Consider the following 17,666-nt stretch of genomic DNA (forward strand, 5'->3'; position numbering starts at 1 on the left):
ACATACATATTTCCACAGGCATCCATTTGTGGAGTTTTGGAATACTGTTCTTAACATAAAACCCTTAAATTAATCCTATGTAGTTACTTCTATTTAACGTATTGTCATTATTTTAGTAGGAATATGGAAGTCTGTGGGGAGTACCTTGCAAATTACAGTGACTTCCACTATTGAATATAAATGTAACCCAAGTACACGTTGTTTTGAAGGCTTAAAAATCCTGTAATTTAGTATGGACATGTATATGTAAGAATTCTCAGATATGATCGGCAAAATTTCATCGTAGTCAAACAACTCACAATATGTAGTGATGTAAATTTACATGGACTCATACAAAAATACTTTTGTTTTGGAACAATCAGTTATTATTTTTCATGAACAATTATTTACTTTTTCAAGCTACCAGATTTCAGAATAATACTTTGATGTGCAAGCATAGAATTTATTTCTCTTTGGTGTAAAATCATTCATTACTTTTCAGTGTTCTTTATGATCTAGAATAGCTAAAATCCCTATGGACGTGACATTGATCCAATTTATTTAAACAAACTGGGTGGATTTGTTTTTATGTTCTCCCATAGGAAATTATTTGAGCTATATTTTATTCTGATAATAACAGAACTACAGTAACCAAATTCCTTCTGCTTTAAAAGCATGTCACTGTGTGTTGTTGTTTTTTTTTTTTTAATTTAACTAAACAATGCAAAAGTAAGTCACTTAACTCTTGCTAAATTACCTGATGTGATTCTTTTTCCTAATAAAATAAATCCAGTTTTATATTTTTATTTTTGCCTGGTTTAATTGTAAAACATCTTGTTCTACATTGTTTTCACTTGTAACTTTCTGGCTATTATATACAAATGGGTTTATAAATGGTGTAGAATGGCTGTCTTATATTTTAGATATTGTCCAGAACTGTAAAATTAATATAAACACTCCTCATTATTTGCTTGTCAAAGATTTGTTAGGCTTCTAGTGAAATTAGAGTGAATTAAAAGTGTAAGTATTTATCAGTGGGAGAAGAAAACAAAACACAAGTTTTTAAATATTTATTGCCCAGTGGGAGAAAACTACAGACATGGTGTAAAAAATTCCTCTTTCTCCTTCGTGTATTGCTTCTACGCAGTACTCTGGAGCTGCCATTGCCAGATGTGGACATGCTTCTTTTGAAAATAACAGTATCACTATTATACACATGGCTCTAGATTATTTGCTTCCCCACCAGAAGAACATTGTGTGTGGGCGGATTATTGGCATTTCAATGTCTGTGCATAGTCTGGGAAGCTGGATCCTACTGTAAACAGAGCAACAGACAAGAGTGGGAGCGGGGAGGGGCATATGTCTCACTGCTTATTTTAAGAAGACAAGTTCCAAGAAGTTCTGAACTTAGATGTAGTGCAGAAAACTTAAACAGGCCTTCCTGTTTTCAGGGGAATTCTGCACATTTGTTAAAAGCAAGAATTCGCGACCTGACCTAGCGTGAGATAAGTAACGTTTTGTTGCAGCCTATGCACTGATACAAATAGCTTCTGAATTTACCTGTTAAAGGTATGATTACCATGGAGATACTTACTGGAAAATGAATACATTCAGCATCTGTTACCTTTGAAATTTTTGTTATGTTAGTTTTAAAAAACTAACAAAACTAATTTTGTTAGCTGCTGTTTGGCTTTGCAAACAATTAGTGTAGCATGTTTAAAGTCTGAAAACACAACTGAGTGCATCTGAGATGACCTGTAGATGAAATCTCTTCACTTGTGTTCTGTGGTTCATTTGTAGGTTCTTCAGCAGCTCTTAAATCACTTTAGAAAAAACAAGGACAAAGTTCTTCTTTTCTCCTTTTCCACAAAGGTGAGTTTCTTATGATTTTTCTCTATTAACCACAGCAGCAAGTTCTGATGTGTAAAGCAGTAAGGACATAAACAGTATTCAACTGCCTTTGTTTTGTTTTTTTTTTCCTCTGTGCTGTGTGAAATGATGATAAAGAAGGACAGCAGACAGTACTCCAGAAGCATGTTGAAACCTTATGTTATCTCATGATAAAAATACTGATTGCAAAATAGACATAAGCCTCCGTTTACTTCCTTACAGCTTTTTAGATTTGTTTTAGTACTTGAGGTATATTTGTAATACTGAATTCAGTTGGTGCATCTTGAGTTAGAGCAGCATCACTGCAAATTACGACTGAAGTATCATACAACTGTTGTGTTAGCTCTGCAAAGTATTTAAATTTCCTCTTTTGCTGGCTTTTGACCATCAGCAGTACTCAAATTTCAGCTTTGAGACTGAAACACCAAACCAGTTGTTTTAAGCTTAAGGCTGTTTAATTGGAGCTAGAGTGGTATTTGCACTTTGCTTTTAGAGACTTGCTCTATAATTTTCTTGTCAGGAAATACTGAGTTTCTTGAAGTGGTGCAATATATAACATTGGTTTCTTTAAACGTTTGTAATGATAGCACTAAAAAAAAAAAAGCATTATAATACTGAATGACAATTCAGAGTCTTAAATATTTAATCACTTTGTGGCTGTAAGGAAGATTGCAAGTTAATGGTTAGGTGATTTAAGCTGTGGTTCAGTGCTCAGGACAAGTCTGCTGGTTACTGCAATTTCTTCTACTCCATGCCTCTAAACTCTGACTGCATACCAGCCTGTTTCTCTTTGTTGGCTCTGGTGCTCATTTACCATACCTAAAGTCACGTTAACTTGCTAAGATGGTAGGAAACTGTTTTAAGTTGCTTATCAGCTTATTGAGGTGAACTGACTCAGCATCATGTAGAGGTAGGACAGACAGACAGAGTAGAAGTATGAGACCCTAGCAGACCAATATTAATCGCCTTAGAGTGCTGTAAAATCACAGCTATAGAAAGTCAAGGGCTCTGATACCAAAATGTGGAAGATTTGCTCTAATTTTTGTTCCGTTGTCTATAGGAAATATTCAAGAAAGAAGGCGCTAGTGATTACATGTAATTGAAAAGATACCAATGAGTACTTGATCTTTTTTCTTCCCCTTTCCTCCTCTCCCCCCCAGCTGCTAGACGTGCTGGAGCAGTACTGTATGGCGTCTGGGCTAGATTACCGAAGACTTGATGGAAATACAAAATCAGAAGATAGGATGAGAATCGTAAGAGAATTCAACAAAAATCAAGAAATCAACATATGCCTAGTATCTACAATGTAAGAGAATTTAACTTCTTGTGTTTTTGTTTCACTCAGATGTTGTAATGTGTAAAAAATAGGTTGTTGTAGATTTTGCTTTATGATCTTGTGAGGGATAACTTTTTGGAGAAAGCGAAGTATGTTTGTTGGCAAACATGGACTTACTGCTGTGGACCCGCATTGTAAAATTTCTAGAGGCTTCCGCCCTCCCCATCTCCTCTGTTTTTGAGGGCTTCTAAGATCTGAAGAAAGGAGATCCTCTGAATTACAGTTTCAAATTTCCAGTTCCTGTAGGAGTGAGGAAACAGTTATTGACATAACACCATGATTTACCAAAAGCTTTCACTGTATTGTAGACCAACTCCATTTCTTGCACATTATTAATAGAACTAGCAAGTGGGTATAAACACTTGTGGTGCTTTCATACTGAAGGCTAGTTAAACACTACAATACTCTTACTCCCCCTCCTCAAAACACCAAGGGGGAAAATTTTGCTGAAAAAAGGCTCATGGGTTGAGATAAAGATGGTTTAATTTATTAAGGACTAATAATATTAGGGAGAAAAAAAGTAGTAAAGGTTGAACAGATGCAAAAGGAGAAAATTATTCTCTACTTCGCATCAGCAAGCAAAGCTTGCCCATGTCTTGGGAAGCAAGGCCTCAAAATGCATAATGGTTGCACAGGAAGTTACGTGCTTACCTAATGAAAGCCTCCCTGTTCTCCCTCCCCCTTCCCACCTTTTATTGCTGGGCATGACATCATACGGTATGGAATATCCCTTTCGTTGGTTTAGATCAGCGGCCCCAGTGATGTCCCCTCCTCACTTTTTGCCCACCCCTAGCCTGCTGGCTCTGGGGGGGGATTAGAGGAAGTCCTGATGCTGTACCAGCATTGCTCAGCAGCACAAGTGAAACTCCATGTAACGTGCAAACATGCTTTTATCTGTACCATCACTTTGGTCCTTTGCTAAAAGCATACGTGTTGGAGTAAAATAGAAGGGTCCATACTAACTCTGTTTAATTAGAAATCAGATATCATCTTAAAAATCACTGCAAACACGTGTCAGAACTGTCTTTGGATACCCTCTGGAGCATGTGTGCGGGCTTCTGAGGAGATTTGTAGTGTTGGTCATGTGCCTTTGCTTGTAACTTCAGATTTTGGCCATCAGCTTCCCTAAGACCTTCAAGAGTCCCTGTTCTTTGCCACCAAAGACAGCAGGGTATTACTGTATCTGTAGCATAAGACAACTCACTGGTCTGTGCTTATAAGTAGTTCAGTTTTGTTGCTATAACCTTTTCAGTCCTCTTCTATTAATTTACACAGACACAATTCTGAAGGTTAGGTGAATAGAGGTGGACCTTCTCTTACTGCGCTTGTGAATACTGAGGTAGGGGAGCTGTGCATGCCTATGCCTGGTAGTGGTGATTGATAGTGGTTTTAGCATTTCTCAACTTAGTGAATGGAAGGAGCAATCAATGATGGAATTGCAGTCAATATAACCTATCTTTACTAAGTTAAACAGGAGGTGCAATTCTTAGTGTAAATCACCACAAAAGACAAAAAGTGATCTTTTTGCTTGATTGATACATAGTGCTGGAAGCAGCTTAAGTTTTGTAATCCTTTGGAAATCAGAAAATTATTTATCTCCATTCTACCATACAAGAGGTTTTCCTTTTACTCAGATTTTTCAAGCATTAGGGCTTTATATTATTGTCTTATTTCTAATTACATAGTAAGTTGAAACATGTTGACAGAATTGGGTCATGCTCTTCTGTTGATACTGTATTGCAAAGTTTTTGGCTGACTGTTCTCTGTAGTCAATTTGTATGTGCTCTGTCCCATTGCTCAAAGAGACAAATGTTGTTTTTCACCAAAAATACTTACGCATTCTTTTGGCTGTAAAAATGTGTTCTGCAAAGGATGAATTCCCAGCGTAGTGATTTTGAGTCTGCCATTTTATTCGACTGACACAATTAACAGCTTTAAACAGGAAGTACCAATCAATAAATTAGTGAGTTACACTGCAGACAGTGGTGATGACTTCACTGTTAAACATACAGTGTTCCCATTTTTCATTAGTGTTCCATTTTTCATATAAGCAAAATGGCCTTTTTGCCAGGAGTTGTCTCTATATGGTTCATAGACATTTGAAAATTCAAATTTTAATTGGTTTATGTGTTTTTGAGAAATGGAGCCTTAAATAGTAAAGTTAAAAACTGAAGTTGTATCCCTATAGCTTGACCTCAGGTATTGCATTTAATGTTAGTACCAAACAGACTCACATAACTATTCATAATGTTTGTAAACTCTGTATGTTGAAAGAAAATATGGTTGATTTCATCAGAGCTTAAAAATTCCATCAGGCCAGTAGATATAGATCATGATATTTCATCCTTGATCTTTACGGAAAAAGAGGTTTAGATCTGTTGGAACTTCTAGGGCTCATGAAGTAAAATTTGATTTGGAGTACTTCAGTTCTGCACTGGTGTTGCTGGGAGATCGCATGATTATTTGGAAAAAGAGAACGGTACTTTTCACAGAATCACAGAATTGTCTAAGTTGGAAGAGACCTCCAAGATCACCTAGTCCAACCTCTGACCTAACACTAACAGTCCCCACTAAACCATATCCCTAAGCTCTACATCTAAACGTCTTTTAAAGACCTCCAGGGATGCTGACTCCACCACTTCCCTGGCAGCCCATTCCAATGCCTAACAACCCTTTCGGTAAAGAAGTTCTTTCTAACATCCAACCTAAAACTCCCCTGGCGCAACTTAAGCCCATTCCCCCTCGTCCTGTCACCAGGCACGTGGGAGAACAGACCAACCCCCACCTCACTACAGCCTCCTTTAAGGTACCCGTAGAGAGCGATAAGGTCGCCCCTGAGCCGCCTCTTTTCCAGGCTGAACAAGCTCAGCTCCCCTAGCTGCTCCTCATAGGACTTGTTCTCCAGGCCCCTCACCAGCTTCATTGCCCTTCTCTACACTGCCCTTCTCTACACTGCCCTTCTTGTAGCGAGGGGCCCAAAACTGAACACAGTACTCAAGGTGCAGCCTCACCAGAGCCGGTTACAGGGGGATGATCACTTCCCTAGACCTGCTGGCTACACTGCTTGTTATGCAAGCCAGGATACTATTGGCCTTCTTGGCCACCTGAAGTACTTTTTAGTTTAGAAATACTTGCTGGAATTATTAACTTGATAGAATGTGAGAGCTTAGAACTTCATTGATGCTCCTTTGCCTAAAGAGAGGAAACTGCCTACAGACAATACTGAAGTCGATGTGGTGAGGCTCTATCACAATTTTCTGGAAGAAATAAGAACAAGTATTTGCACCTTAACAGCTAAGTTACCTTTCTCTGGGTTTTCAATGCTAGTCCTTACTTAGAATTATTCTGAAGGAATTAATTTAATGAAAATCTATTGCTCCTTCTCTTTTTTTATTATATAGAGAGATTTGCTTAGATGATGATGATGGGTACAGAAATTTGTAGACTGTTTCTATCGTGAATAGGTATAGTATATGTTTCCATTTTGCCTGCAGGGTTCAGAATTACTGCCCATTACTGGACTGTTCATTGCTTTAGACGTGATTACAGGGCTTCATTTACCTTCACAACTATTGCAAATAGTTCTATGTGCATTTAATCACACTGAAAGAACTCAGCCACAAGATCTCACTGAAACAGAACTTGTAAGCTCCAAAAGCATCTCAGTAAATACAACTAAGTAGTCACAGCTTTCATGGAAACTTTCCTAATGCAATAGTGTTTTGTAACTTTTGAACATTGTGGTATTAAGTTGTCAGTGACAGGATACAAAAAAAAAAAAAAAGCAGTGTGCAGTCTTAAATAAAATGATCTTTTGAAAACAGTTGTTTGCAATAGAAATGTTATAAGGCCCTTAATAAAGGGCTTTTCATTCAAGTCATATTATACTAATTTGCGTGGACCATCTTACAGTAATATGACTTAAACAGCTGATTAAAATGATATTTAAAATGGAGGATATTTTTTTTTTACAATGCACAAACTAGCTACTGCATTCATTCTGTCCATGAAGGATATAGGTGACATTGTTTTTCTGTTCTGGAGTATCTGAATTTTTGTGACATGCCTAAAATTATTGAAAGGTAAAATCTTTAGAACACTGAGTATCCTGTTTAGTTATTTTTTGCAGTTTGTCCATTTAACTTGCACTGAGGCTTTTCACTGAGAATTAATATTTCAGTTCCAACTACTGCATTTTTTTATGAGAAAGCATTTGGAAATATGTGTTGACTTATGCATCAGTCTGACCGCATGGTTGTCTTGGTAAGAGGAGAGTATGAATTCTGCCCTCAGTAAAAAGAAATACACCAAAATTCAAAAATACAGTAAATTATTCTGAAAAACACAAAGATTTTTATTCAACATTTCAAACGTTGAGATTGCTCATCTTCCAGAAACCTCCATTAATACTGGCAGGTTTTTATACCCTCAGCCTTTCCAGGGTTTATTAACACTACACCACGCTACACCTAGTAGGAAGAGACCACAACTGTGTTTATATTAGAAGAATATTCCATGTAAACCAGAAGGTGGTTGGGTTCTGTAAGCTTTTGGTTTCTGTTTCCATTCGTTCACTTCCCTGTAACCTTTATCTTTCTCACTGCTTTGAACAAGCAGAATGTAAAGAAATCTGTTAAACAGCTGTTTGGTAAATTGTATTGAGTAGACTCTTAAGTCTTGCAATAAGTCTTTGAGAAAATCCCATTTTCAAATTATTGCTGCCTATGACAATGTAAACAATTGTTCTAGTACTTAAATGCTATTATTTAGCTTGTAGTTATATAGAGAAGTCTTTGTCTTTTCTGTAGGAACATTAGTTGAGACAGTGGAAAAGAATGTTCAGTATATGCTTGTTTTGCAGTTGGATGAGAAGTTGTATTTTCCTCACTGTGGTTCCTATCAATTGATACAGCTATGCACATTTCAAACTCAAGTAACTGAGCAGTTTTGTTGGATTCAGCCAGGGCATTAGGTAGTTAGTTACCTCAGGTTAAATGTATATTCTAATTCTCTTCTGGATTGCAGGCTTTACCTGTAATCATGCCACAGCTATTTAATTATGGTGATTTAACTGGTACCTCTGCAACTCTTTTCCCCAACAGTAGAAATTTTTTTTTTACAGGGACTTATTTTTTTTTTACATGTAATGTATACGAGTACTGCTCATACACAGATGTGTGGCTAGCTTTATTTTTAGCAGTTGTCTTAAATACTGTACAAATAGACTGGTGAAAGTTGTTCATTCTTCTAGATGCAACTTACCCTAGATTTTGACCAGTTCAATCCAAGAAGCATAGCACTATTGTTAAGACCATGTACTGGGACTAGAGGAAATAAAATTCAATGCAGATGCTTAAGTCCCTCTTTGCTTAAGCTATACTTCTCCTGTTTCTGTTATGGGTCTGTAATATTAATTGCTAAAAATATGGTTATGAATTACAGTATACTCCTTGGGGGAATTGGGCTGCACAGCTTGCATGAAGAAGTCAGTATTTCTACTGTAGTGAAGGTCACAGCAGTTGGTTGTGACTGAATGGGTCATACAGTTCGTAGTCATCTTGCTACTTAGGTGAGGAGACTGCATCTCACAGTAGTGGTTATTTAAGTGCTTGGAGGCAGTCAGCTCAACATTAGCACAGAGCTGTCAACACAGCATTAACACAAAGCCATGCCCCAGTTTCCAGTATCTCTGTAGTGCTGATTTAATGAGGCAAGGAAGATTCATGCTTATATGGACCTAATATGTTGGGGGGGGGAAAAAGTGTTGTTCTTGCTATCACATAATTCTGCCGATTTTGTTTGGTTTGTTTTATGTTTTTAGGGCTGGTGGACTGGGTCTTAATTTTGTGGGTGCAAATGTTGTAATACTGTTTGATCCAACATGGAACCCAGCAAATGATCTTCAGGCTATTGACAGGTATATTCTCAAAATGCGTAACGTGAACTATGTTGTACTCTTGTTTTGGTTGTGTAATCTAATTGTCCAACTATAATTTTTCTAAGGGAAGACATTTTTTAAATAGTCTGGCTTATCTGTAAGACAGTAAGAAATGTCTGGTTAAATTATTTTTTTTTTAGCTTTGATGTTCTTGTTTTTAATCCTTATTTTGTATCTTATTTAATATCTTAATTTTGTATTTTATTTTCCATTTTATTTTTGTGGCACCATTACAGTTGGTTCATAAAAAAAAGTCATAGTTATTGTAACTCTTTGTTATCTCTAAAAACAAGTGCTTGGGTAGAGCCGGATGGCATTTTTCCTGTGTTTGTCAGGGCAAAGTACGTTGTCATTGACCCTAGTTCAAGTGATGTTTTGAATTCCAGAATCCTTTAAGAAGAACATTTATGTTCTTTTCTACCACACCCTTGTGGAGATTAGTCTTTTACCAGCACTCACTTCCATGATAGTATTCCTTTGTGGAGTATTTCTAGGAATCTTGGTTTGTCTTTCCAGGCTCTTTGACCACAGGATGTTCCCTAGGAGTTCAGGACAAACATTTGAATTGTGGAAGTAAAGATCATTGGAAGCCTTAAAAATTCAGTAGATACGTGTATTTTCACGAGGAGAAACAAACTTCTTTTTGTTGTCCCATCCAATTATGTAATTCTGCTTTCAGGATCTTTCTGATATCTAAGAGGTGTTTATGTGCACCTGTCCTACAGAAATACATATATCAGAAATGCGTGTTGTTGGAAGGGACCGTCTTTAAAAGAGTCTTCTTAAGATCACATTTCTATAAATTGGGTCAGCGTCTCATGAACTTCATGCATTGAATTTTCTGAATATAATTTGTTAGAAATCTCAGAATTTGCCATTTAGATAATCTACTGCCTGTTCATTAGTTATTTTTATGATGTTGTAACTTGCAAAGTGCTTTATAAAGTTAAGAAAGAACAGACTGCCCCAAGTAATCCATGATCTAACTCATGTATAATGCAAATACAAGAATATCTTGTGCAAGAGCAGATGCAGAGGGAGAGGGAAAAGACCCTGAAAAAACATAGTGGAAGTGTTTTTTAGAGAAATGAGAGACAAGCCTTGTGATACAAAGAGATGAAAGTTTTTGCAGCTGGATAGGACTTAGAAGAAACGTGGAAAACTAAGGATAAATGAAAAGGGAATTAAATACTGAGAGAGTTTGGAAAAATTGAAAAGTAACTCATAAATGATTTGGAGCATTCCCATTTTGTTGGAATGGTGCTCTTTGTTTCACTGCCCTACAAGCTTGCTTTATTCTTTAATTATTTAAAAAAAATGTTTTTTAATAAGTCACTTTCTTTGAAGAGCTTACAGGATTGGTCAATGCAAGGATGTTAAAGTGTTTAGACTGATATCCTTGGGAACTGTGGAGGAGATGATGTACTTACGTCAAGTTTATAAGCAGGTAAAGTTCACAAAGTATTTTAAATAAAAAGGGTTTTATAGGTGTTTCAGTTTTCATTTAGTTGACCTAGCCATGTGTCTGATGCAAATAAAATTGAAATCTAAAATACAGAAACTCAAATTATATATGTACCCTGAAGTATACTTTTGTGAATACCGTGCATAATTCAAGAACGATATAATCTGTGCCTTTGGTTGCTAAAGTTAAACTGTAATTTGGTTGTATAGTTACTGGCCTACATAGTTTAAGAGACGTGCTGTCTAGGAAAATGCCTATTCAATGCTAGAACTAGAAGTGAGTAGAGCTCAAGTACTACCAACAACTGAGAGACAGGTACAAAAAGTATTACATCTCTGGTATTCATAAAACCATGGTTTTGACATTCTTTTTCTTAAAGTCAAATACATTATTCCAAGGACTGCACATTTTTCAACATTTGTATAAAACTAAATCTTCCCGACTTCAAGAATTCTTGAATTCTGCCTGATAAACTATTTACTTACATGTTTCTGTTTCATGTGGAAGGCTTTTTAGTCTCTTCTGTTTAAGCTACTTTGGAAGAGTACATAATAATTTAATTCTATTAATCTCTGAATATTTTATCCTGTGGCTGTGTTTAGTGTTTACTAAGTAAGTATACAATGCCAAAGGCTTTGTAAAAAAATAAGTAGTCAAGATACAGAGGGAGTGTCAGTAGTTCTTATAGTAGGTATCTGATACTAGATAACAGTGAAGTAAAATATTTGAAATAGATGTGTATTTATTTATTCAGTAAAACTAAGCAGCTTCATACTGTACCACAGTCTATTATACCACCATCTGTCAGGGAAATTAAAGCAAAATATCCTCCCTTAGGAATTTCTGCCGTCTCTAACTAAAGCTGTGTATATAACATAGATGCCAGGAAATTCTGACATGTTGTTGGAGCAAACACTTCTGAAATCTCTTGTGTTGTTCTGTTTTAGCAACTACACTGCGCGGTGGTTGGAAGTGAAAATGCCAAGCGGTATTTCGAGGCAGTGCAAGGATCAAAGGAACATCAGGGAGAGCTTTTTGGGATCCATAACCTTTTCAAACTCAGGATTCATGGGTCTTGTCTTACCAAAGAAATCCTAGAGGTGTGAAGTCTTTCCCTTTCACTTTTGGTTATTAGTTCTATATTTTTCCTTTCTCATGAGATATTTTGTCAGAATTTTGAATGGAAGCACTTTACAAAACAGAATGGTGAACCTTAACCATGTGTCTTGGTAGTACCTTAAATGAAATAGGCCTGCTAATTTCTCTGCAGAATATAAGCTGGAAAAACTTCCTTAAATTTTATTGAACAGTTTTTTGATTTGCTTAAGGTTGTTTTTTCTCAATGTTACAGGAGGGAGTTGTACAACTGAGGTTTCATATTCTGTAGGCTATTGTCCCAGTTCCAAAACATGTAGTGCAAATTATTTTTAAGTATATGCAGTACATATTCCCTTTCTACTGTGCATGTTCGTTGCCACTACTTTGCATCTTAGAGTTTTATTCTAGGCGGCTTTCTATCCTTCCCTTTATGTTGTCATTTTGCCTAAGAGCAGGCTGGGGAGATACTGGGATATTTGTAACGTGCTATAGTTGTATAAATGTACCATAGCCAAAAGAGTAACACAAAGATGTAAATACATGTACTTTGGGGATGTCTAGCTCAAAACTTCTCTAAATTAAATGTTAATTTAAATATGGCATGTAATGTGAATATTGTAGCAAGTATTCTGCTGTGGGGGAAGAAAGGTGTAAAAAAAAATATTGAAACCGTGTAAGATACAATTTATACAATAGGTCAATTTTCCCATGGGTTGTGTGCTCCTGCAGGTCATGGGTTTGGATCAAAAGAGAAGTAAGTTTATTGCTAAAATGCAGGTCTTAGTCTGGGGTTTGCTTATTATACTTTAGATGCCTATACCTCTATAGTAAGGGAAAAAAATGTATTGTTAGGTCTGCCTTTGTTAATTTGAGAGGATACGATTTTTGTTCTCTATATATTTTTCATTCCTTTTAGAGGGAAGGGCGAGTAGAAGCGGGAGTTATGACAGCAACTACTTGGCTAAAGGAAGAGTCTCCTCCACACAGCTCAGAAAGGGTGAGTTATCTCTGTGGGATACAGGGCGGAGTGTGAATGTCTCTCTAATTCCTGACACTACAGTAGCAAATGTTGTCGGTACGTTGTTAGGCTGGTAATGCTTTTACATGTGATTGCACTTGCCGTCTTTCATTGGATGCTTGCCTTTTGTTGTACATATTATAAATCATTATATAATGTTCTGCTGTCTGGATTTACAATAGAATATTTTGAACATCTGGTGTTACAGTGTTCTGTGACCTTTACAGTACTTCAGTATCATCAGGCTCAATGAAAGTTTTACTAACGTGCTGTTACTATACAGCAACATTCTTTTCTGATGGATTGCTCTGTACTGCCTTAAGAGCGATAGCCTTATGCTATCACAATATGACCTGCTATAACAACCAGTCATTTAAGAATCTGGCACCTACTGCTCTTTGGAAGATTTTGGTTAGGTAATTGTGGAAAGGAATAGAGTTGTTTCAGAGGATTGAAAACTTGTTTCAGGCTTTTTGGTCCTCTGTGGAAGACATAGGCTATTTAGTTGATGGAGTAAAACAGTGATTATTGCATCAGTGGTTTGTTCAGTCATGGCTTTTTAATTCAAGTAATGAATCTATAGGCTTACTTCTGGAACCAGAGAAGTTTTTCTTTAAAGGCTAGGCTTAAATGTAAACATTTTATTTTTTTATTTTTTTGACTGAACACTGTATTAAGTTGATTTGGGAAATAAGCAATAGAGTCTAGAATATGGCCTCTAAGGGTGAAAATACCATATCACAGCGAATTATACTGAAAATTAGCTGCTATCTCTTATGTTTTGGAAGGGAGGTTCTGCAGGTAATTATCAATACTAATTTAAATCAGTGTGACTTCACAGTGGTCATGACCTCAAATTGGACTTGGTGACACAATTTTTGGGTTATGTTAAATACTCTCACAGGCAGGATTGTATCAAGATTAATATATTAAGCTGAACTTTTAAAACTTTTCTACATGAAAAAAAGTTGAGTATTTACCCTCTGACTTCCCATTTACATATTGTCACAGTTCTTGTCACAGTAATATACAATTTTAGAGCTGTACTCCGGACTCCTATAGATTTTTAAGTGTTTTAAGGTTGCCTGGAAGTAATTTTTGTTGTATTGCAGTAGGGTTCAACTAATTTTAGAGCAGAATCTTAAGTACTTACAGCTCATTTAAACTGTTAGCTGCCTTATACAAGGAGGTTGACCATAGTGCAATGAGATTTTTTATGAATACCATTCATAGAAAGGCTTTTTTATGGCTTGAATCATTAAGTCACTTTTCAAACTACCTTTGAAAGATGGAAAGTTGCAACAAGATTAGTATAAACTGAAAAAATATGGGTGTGAATTAGGAAAACGAATGTTGATTTAGAGTATGCTGCCCACTGCTGAGATGCATTAACAATTTTTTAGTGTTGTCTTCATTATTGTTCTGCTAAAGACTTTGTTCTGCCTCACCTTGTTTGTAGTATCTAACAGCTATCATCTATTTTTCTTTTTTTTTAGTATGAACGACCAGACTTTGGAGGAGATGGAGATCCCCCAAACTCTAAGGCACAGTTAGAGAGAGAAGAAATAGATTTTCATAATGATTTTAGTGATGATGATATGCTGGAAATTTCCATGAAAAGAAATGACAGAAAGAGGCCTTGCAGTGCAAATAATTTAACAGTAACAAAGGGACAGCTTTCCTTAATGCAGTGTGGTTTTTCTAAATTGTTGCAGAGTAAAATTGAAACTACCAAAAAAAATGATAATGACAACTCTTATCATTCAAGTTCTGATGGTCAGACTACAAGAACAAATGTAAATAGCAAATGTACTCGTGTTCAGAAACATCTAAGCCATGTGCATGTTTCAGAGCGCAGCAAAGCTGCTCAGTCACCAAATGGAACTGACAAACAAGAAATGTGTAGTGCAGATTGGCTTGTTTTATCAAACTCTGAGGAGGAAGAGGATAGAGAAGATGAGGATCAGTGCATTTCAAAGCAGAATGATGTAGTGATGGAAACTGAAAGTAGTTCTGAAGAGAATGATAACATGATCTTTCCAACCCAAGTTTCAGCATGCCACCAAGCAATGCTTACTAAAAGAGCTGAAATACACAGATCACTGTCTGAAAATCCTTTAGAGTCAGCAAAAGATAGGTCTATATTTAAAAGAGACTGTAGGCAACTTGGATTCTGTAGTACTGAATCAAATGTCAGCAAAATCAGGTCTTCTGAAGATGTCAAGAACAGTGCAAGAGATTTGAAAGGTGCAAGTGATGTGAGTGATGAGTCTGATGATATTGAAATTCCCTGTAATTCTGAATCGGAAAAGTTGAGAACTTCCAGCTTTCCAAGACGGAAACAAAGGCATGCCCATAGCAATGAACTAGGTAACTGCTCCAAATCTCAGCTGCAAGCGAAACCCAGTAGAAAAGAAAAGGAAAGTGAATCTCAGAACATAGATGAATTTTCATCCTCTGAAGATAACTTACCAGTTGAGAAGATTCATGCCAGAAAGCAAAGCTATAAGTGTAAAAGCCAGAGACGGACAGTTCGGTTTGGGTCCAAAATCCTCCATCCTATTCAAGATAGAATGTGCACTGTTGCAGAAAAGAAGTCCAGCAGTTACACTGGGCATAAAACTTATGCGCATAAAGCAGAATTTGACCATCAGGATCACAAAGTGGAATCAATGGACAAATATTTAGGTAACTATTCATTTAATTACCTTGCTTTTCTTTAATCTAGAGTAGTAATGTGTTTAATTTACCACTGTTGGAAGGTTTTAAGTTCTTTTGTTCATTATCTTGTAACAATGTACTAAGTTATCTCATAATGTCTTGCTGTTACTCTTTCTACCTGCTAGCCTTACTTTCCTGTCTTCTGGGGAAATGGGCTGCTCTGCAGTATTTTCTTGAACATTTACTGTCCATTGAAAAATGCTAGGATTAAAGATTTAATAAGAACTCACAAATTGAGCCATGTAAACAGTAAAGACTTTAAAGTCTTGAAAGGGATGGTAGTTTTTCCTCACATGTCTTAGTTTTTATTTATGTGACTTAAGAGTTTGAAATACCATGTAGAAGATCTGGTTCTGTTAGTGACTGAACTTTAAACATCAGTATTGCAGCCATTAAATCATGGACACTTTGAAACTTCTTCCTCAATCTGAAAAAGTCCCACACTGAAATGGCAGCAGCATTAAACTGGATAAATCTAATGATTGTTGTTAATTTCACAGAGCAGGGAAACCTAGGGCTGAGTGAAATAATAACAAAAGTTACAGCTTTCAAGTAAAACCTTTTTAAGATACGATATGCTTCTTGAGGATAACTGTGTACCTTAAGAGTTTTGGAATAACCAAGATCTTTGATATCATTCTCCTAATATTTCAGATGGTGTTCAGGAAGTGGCTTATATACATTCGAATCAGAATGTGGTTGGATCCAGCAAGGCTGAGAATCACTTGAGCCGGTGGGCAGTGCGAGATGTATTTGAGTTGAAGCAGTTTTCCCAGCTCCCTGCTAATGTAACAGTCTGTAGTGCCAAGGTAAAGAGAAATGTTTGGGAAATGTTGGTTTTAGTCTATTTTTATCCTCATTTTTCATCTTAAAAAGCTGTAACAAACTTGGTGGTTTTTTTGTTAATGGCCACTGTGAATGATCAAAGTCACCGAGGATGGGAGGAGGAGGAGGAGAAGGGTCAAATGGTGGTCTAATAAATTACCTTTGTTTTTGTTTTTTTTTTCGTATTGGTGAGCCCTGAAAGAGTTGGGAATTGAGCAACAGAGCACCCCTCTGCGTGATTTTTCTCTGAGAGAAACAGTAGGAGTAAAGATTAGGTGTTCGAAATCAAATTCTGTGCCATGTTGCTCTGATTTGAGGCTTGAAAAATCTTCAGTTTGACCTGGATTCAGTTAACAAAAATCCAGTTTCCACAGCACATGCTAAAATCTCTGTGGCATGGAAAGTCAAACATTAATCAGTTCGAAGATTTTTTTTTTTTGAGGGTGGAAACATGCAGTTGCTGTAATGGGTTAAATTAATGGTCATTAGAGTCTGCGCTTAATGTCTGAAACATAAAACTAGAGTTTACTGGGAGAGCTCCTTTGCAGCAACAGATACGTTTTAAGTTTTTTGTTGGTCATGCGTCTTTTTTAATTACATTTGGAATACATACAATCTGGAATAAATTCAGGTACAGTTTGTGTATTTTTATTCTTATTACAGAGTGGTTTTAATCTACTCTGATTATCTGGATGCTTTGATGTTGTTTGCATTGTAATAAACATTTGCATTTTCCTAGACTGATCCTTAAGATAAACCACAACCATATAATAAGTAATTCGTGAATAACCAGTTTAGTCTTTACAAACATATTAGCAATCACTGTAGGAATTGTAGATACAAGATTTTGTCGTTCTAGGATGTTGAACATCCACAGTGGCTAAAAGAGTTTCTTCCAGTGTTGTTGATGTACTGTAACTAATAGAGCCATTAGCAGGGATGCCAAAGAATTTTTACACTGGGAAGATCAAACCAGGCCAACTGTTGTAAAGTGAGGCCTTTCAATTCCAATACATTTGCATTAGAATGTCCCTTCTTAACAGAAAAGTAGGTCAAAAATACTCAGGAATACTGTAGAAAGATGCTGTCTTAATGGGTGTTGCTGGTAACATTAATAAAATTAAATATAAATGAAAGAAAATGTTGAAAGGACAACTTCGAACAACTGTGTGTTGATCCATCTCTCTCAACATTTATTTTGTGAGAGTTCAGTTGTATTGTTTGTGCAGTTTACCTATTATTACCTAGAGCCTGTGTGACTACAAATATTATAAATTTATTTCTCTTGTTTAACTTGTCAGTTTAAGCCATCTATTTTTTGACTCAGAAGCAATGGTAGTATCAGTTCTCTTGGAGATTGAATGAGACAGGAAGTAATATCAGTAATTATGGAGAA

General features: G+C 36.3%; 1 protein-coding gene across 3 annotated transcripts in view; it reads left to right on the plus strand.

Moving 5' to 3' along the window:
- Positions 1-17,666, plus strand: part of ERCC6L2 (ERCC excision repair 6 like 2) — a gene marked incomplete at its 3' end in the record, with an annotated part of 54,444 nt that overhangs the window by 21,767 nt on the left and 15,011 nt on the right. For 2 of the 3 annotated variants that reach the window (XM_084304740.1, XM_084304741.1), the window contains 8 exons: positions 1,780-1,851; positions 3,030-3,175; positions 9,027-9,122; positions 10,491-10,590; positions 11,556-11,708; positions 12,623-12,703; positions 14,221-15,412; positions 16,100-16,254. In XM_084304740.1, the coding sequence (XP_084160866.1) occupies positions 1,780-1,851; positions 3,030-3,175; positions 9,027-9,122; positions 10,491-10,590; positions 11,556-11,708; positions 12,623-12,703; positions 14,221-15,412; positions 16,100-16,254 (1,995 nt within the window). Of the gene's footprint in view, positions 1-1,779; positions 1,852-3,029; positions 3,176-9,026; positions 9,123-10,490; positions 10,591-11,555; positions 11,715-12,622; positions 12,704-14,220; positions 15,413-16,099; positions 16,255-17,666 lie in introns of those variants that run through there. The other variant, XM_084304742.1, reaches the window with a different exon arrangement.

The sequence above is a fragment of the Netta rufina genome (genome assembly GCF_964035555.1).
Source record: "Netta rufina genome assembly, chromosome: Z".
Lineage (NCBI taxonomy): Eukaryota > Metazoa > Chordata > Aves > Anseriformes > Anatidae > Netta > Netta rufina.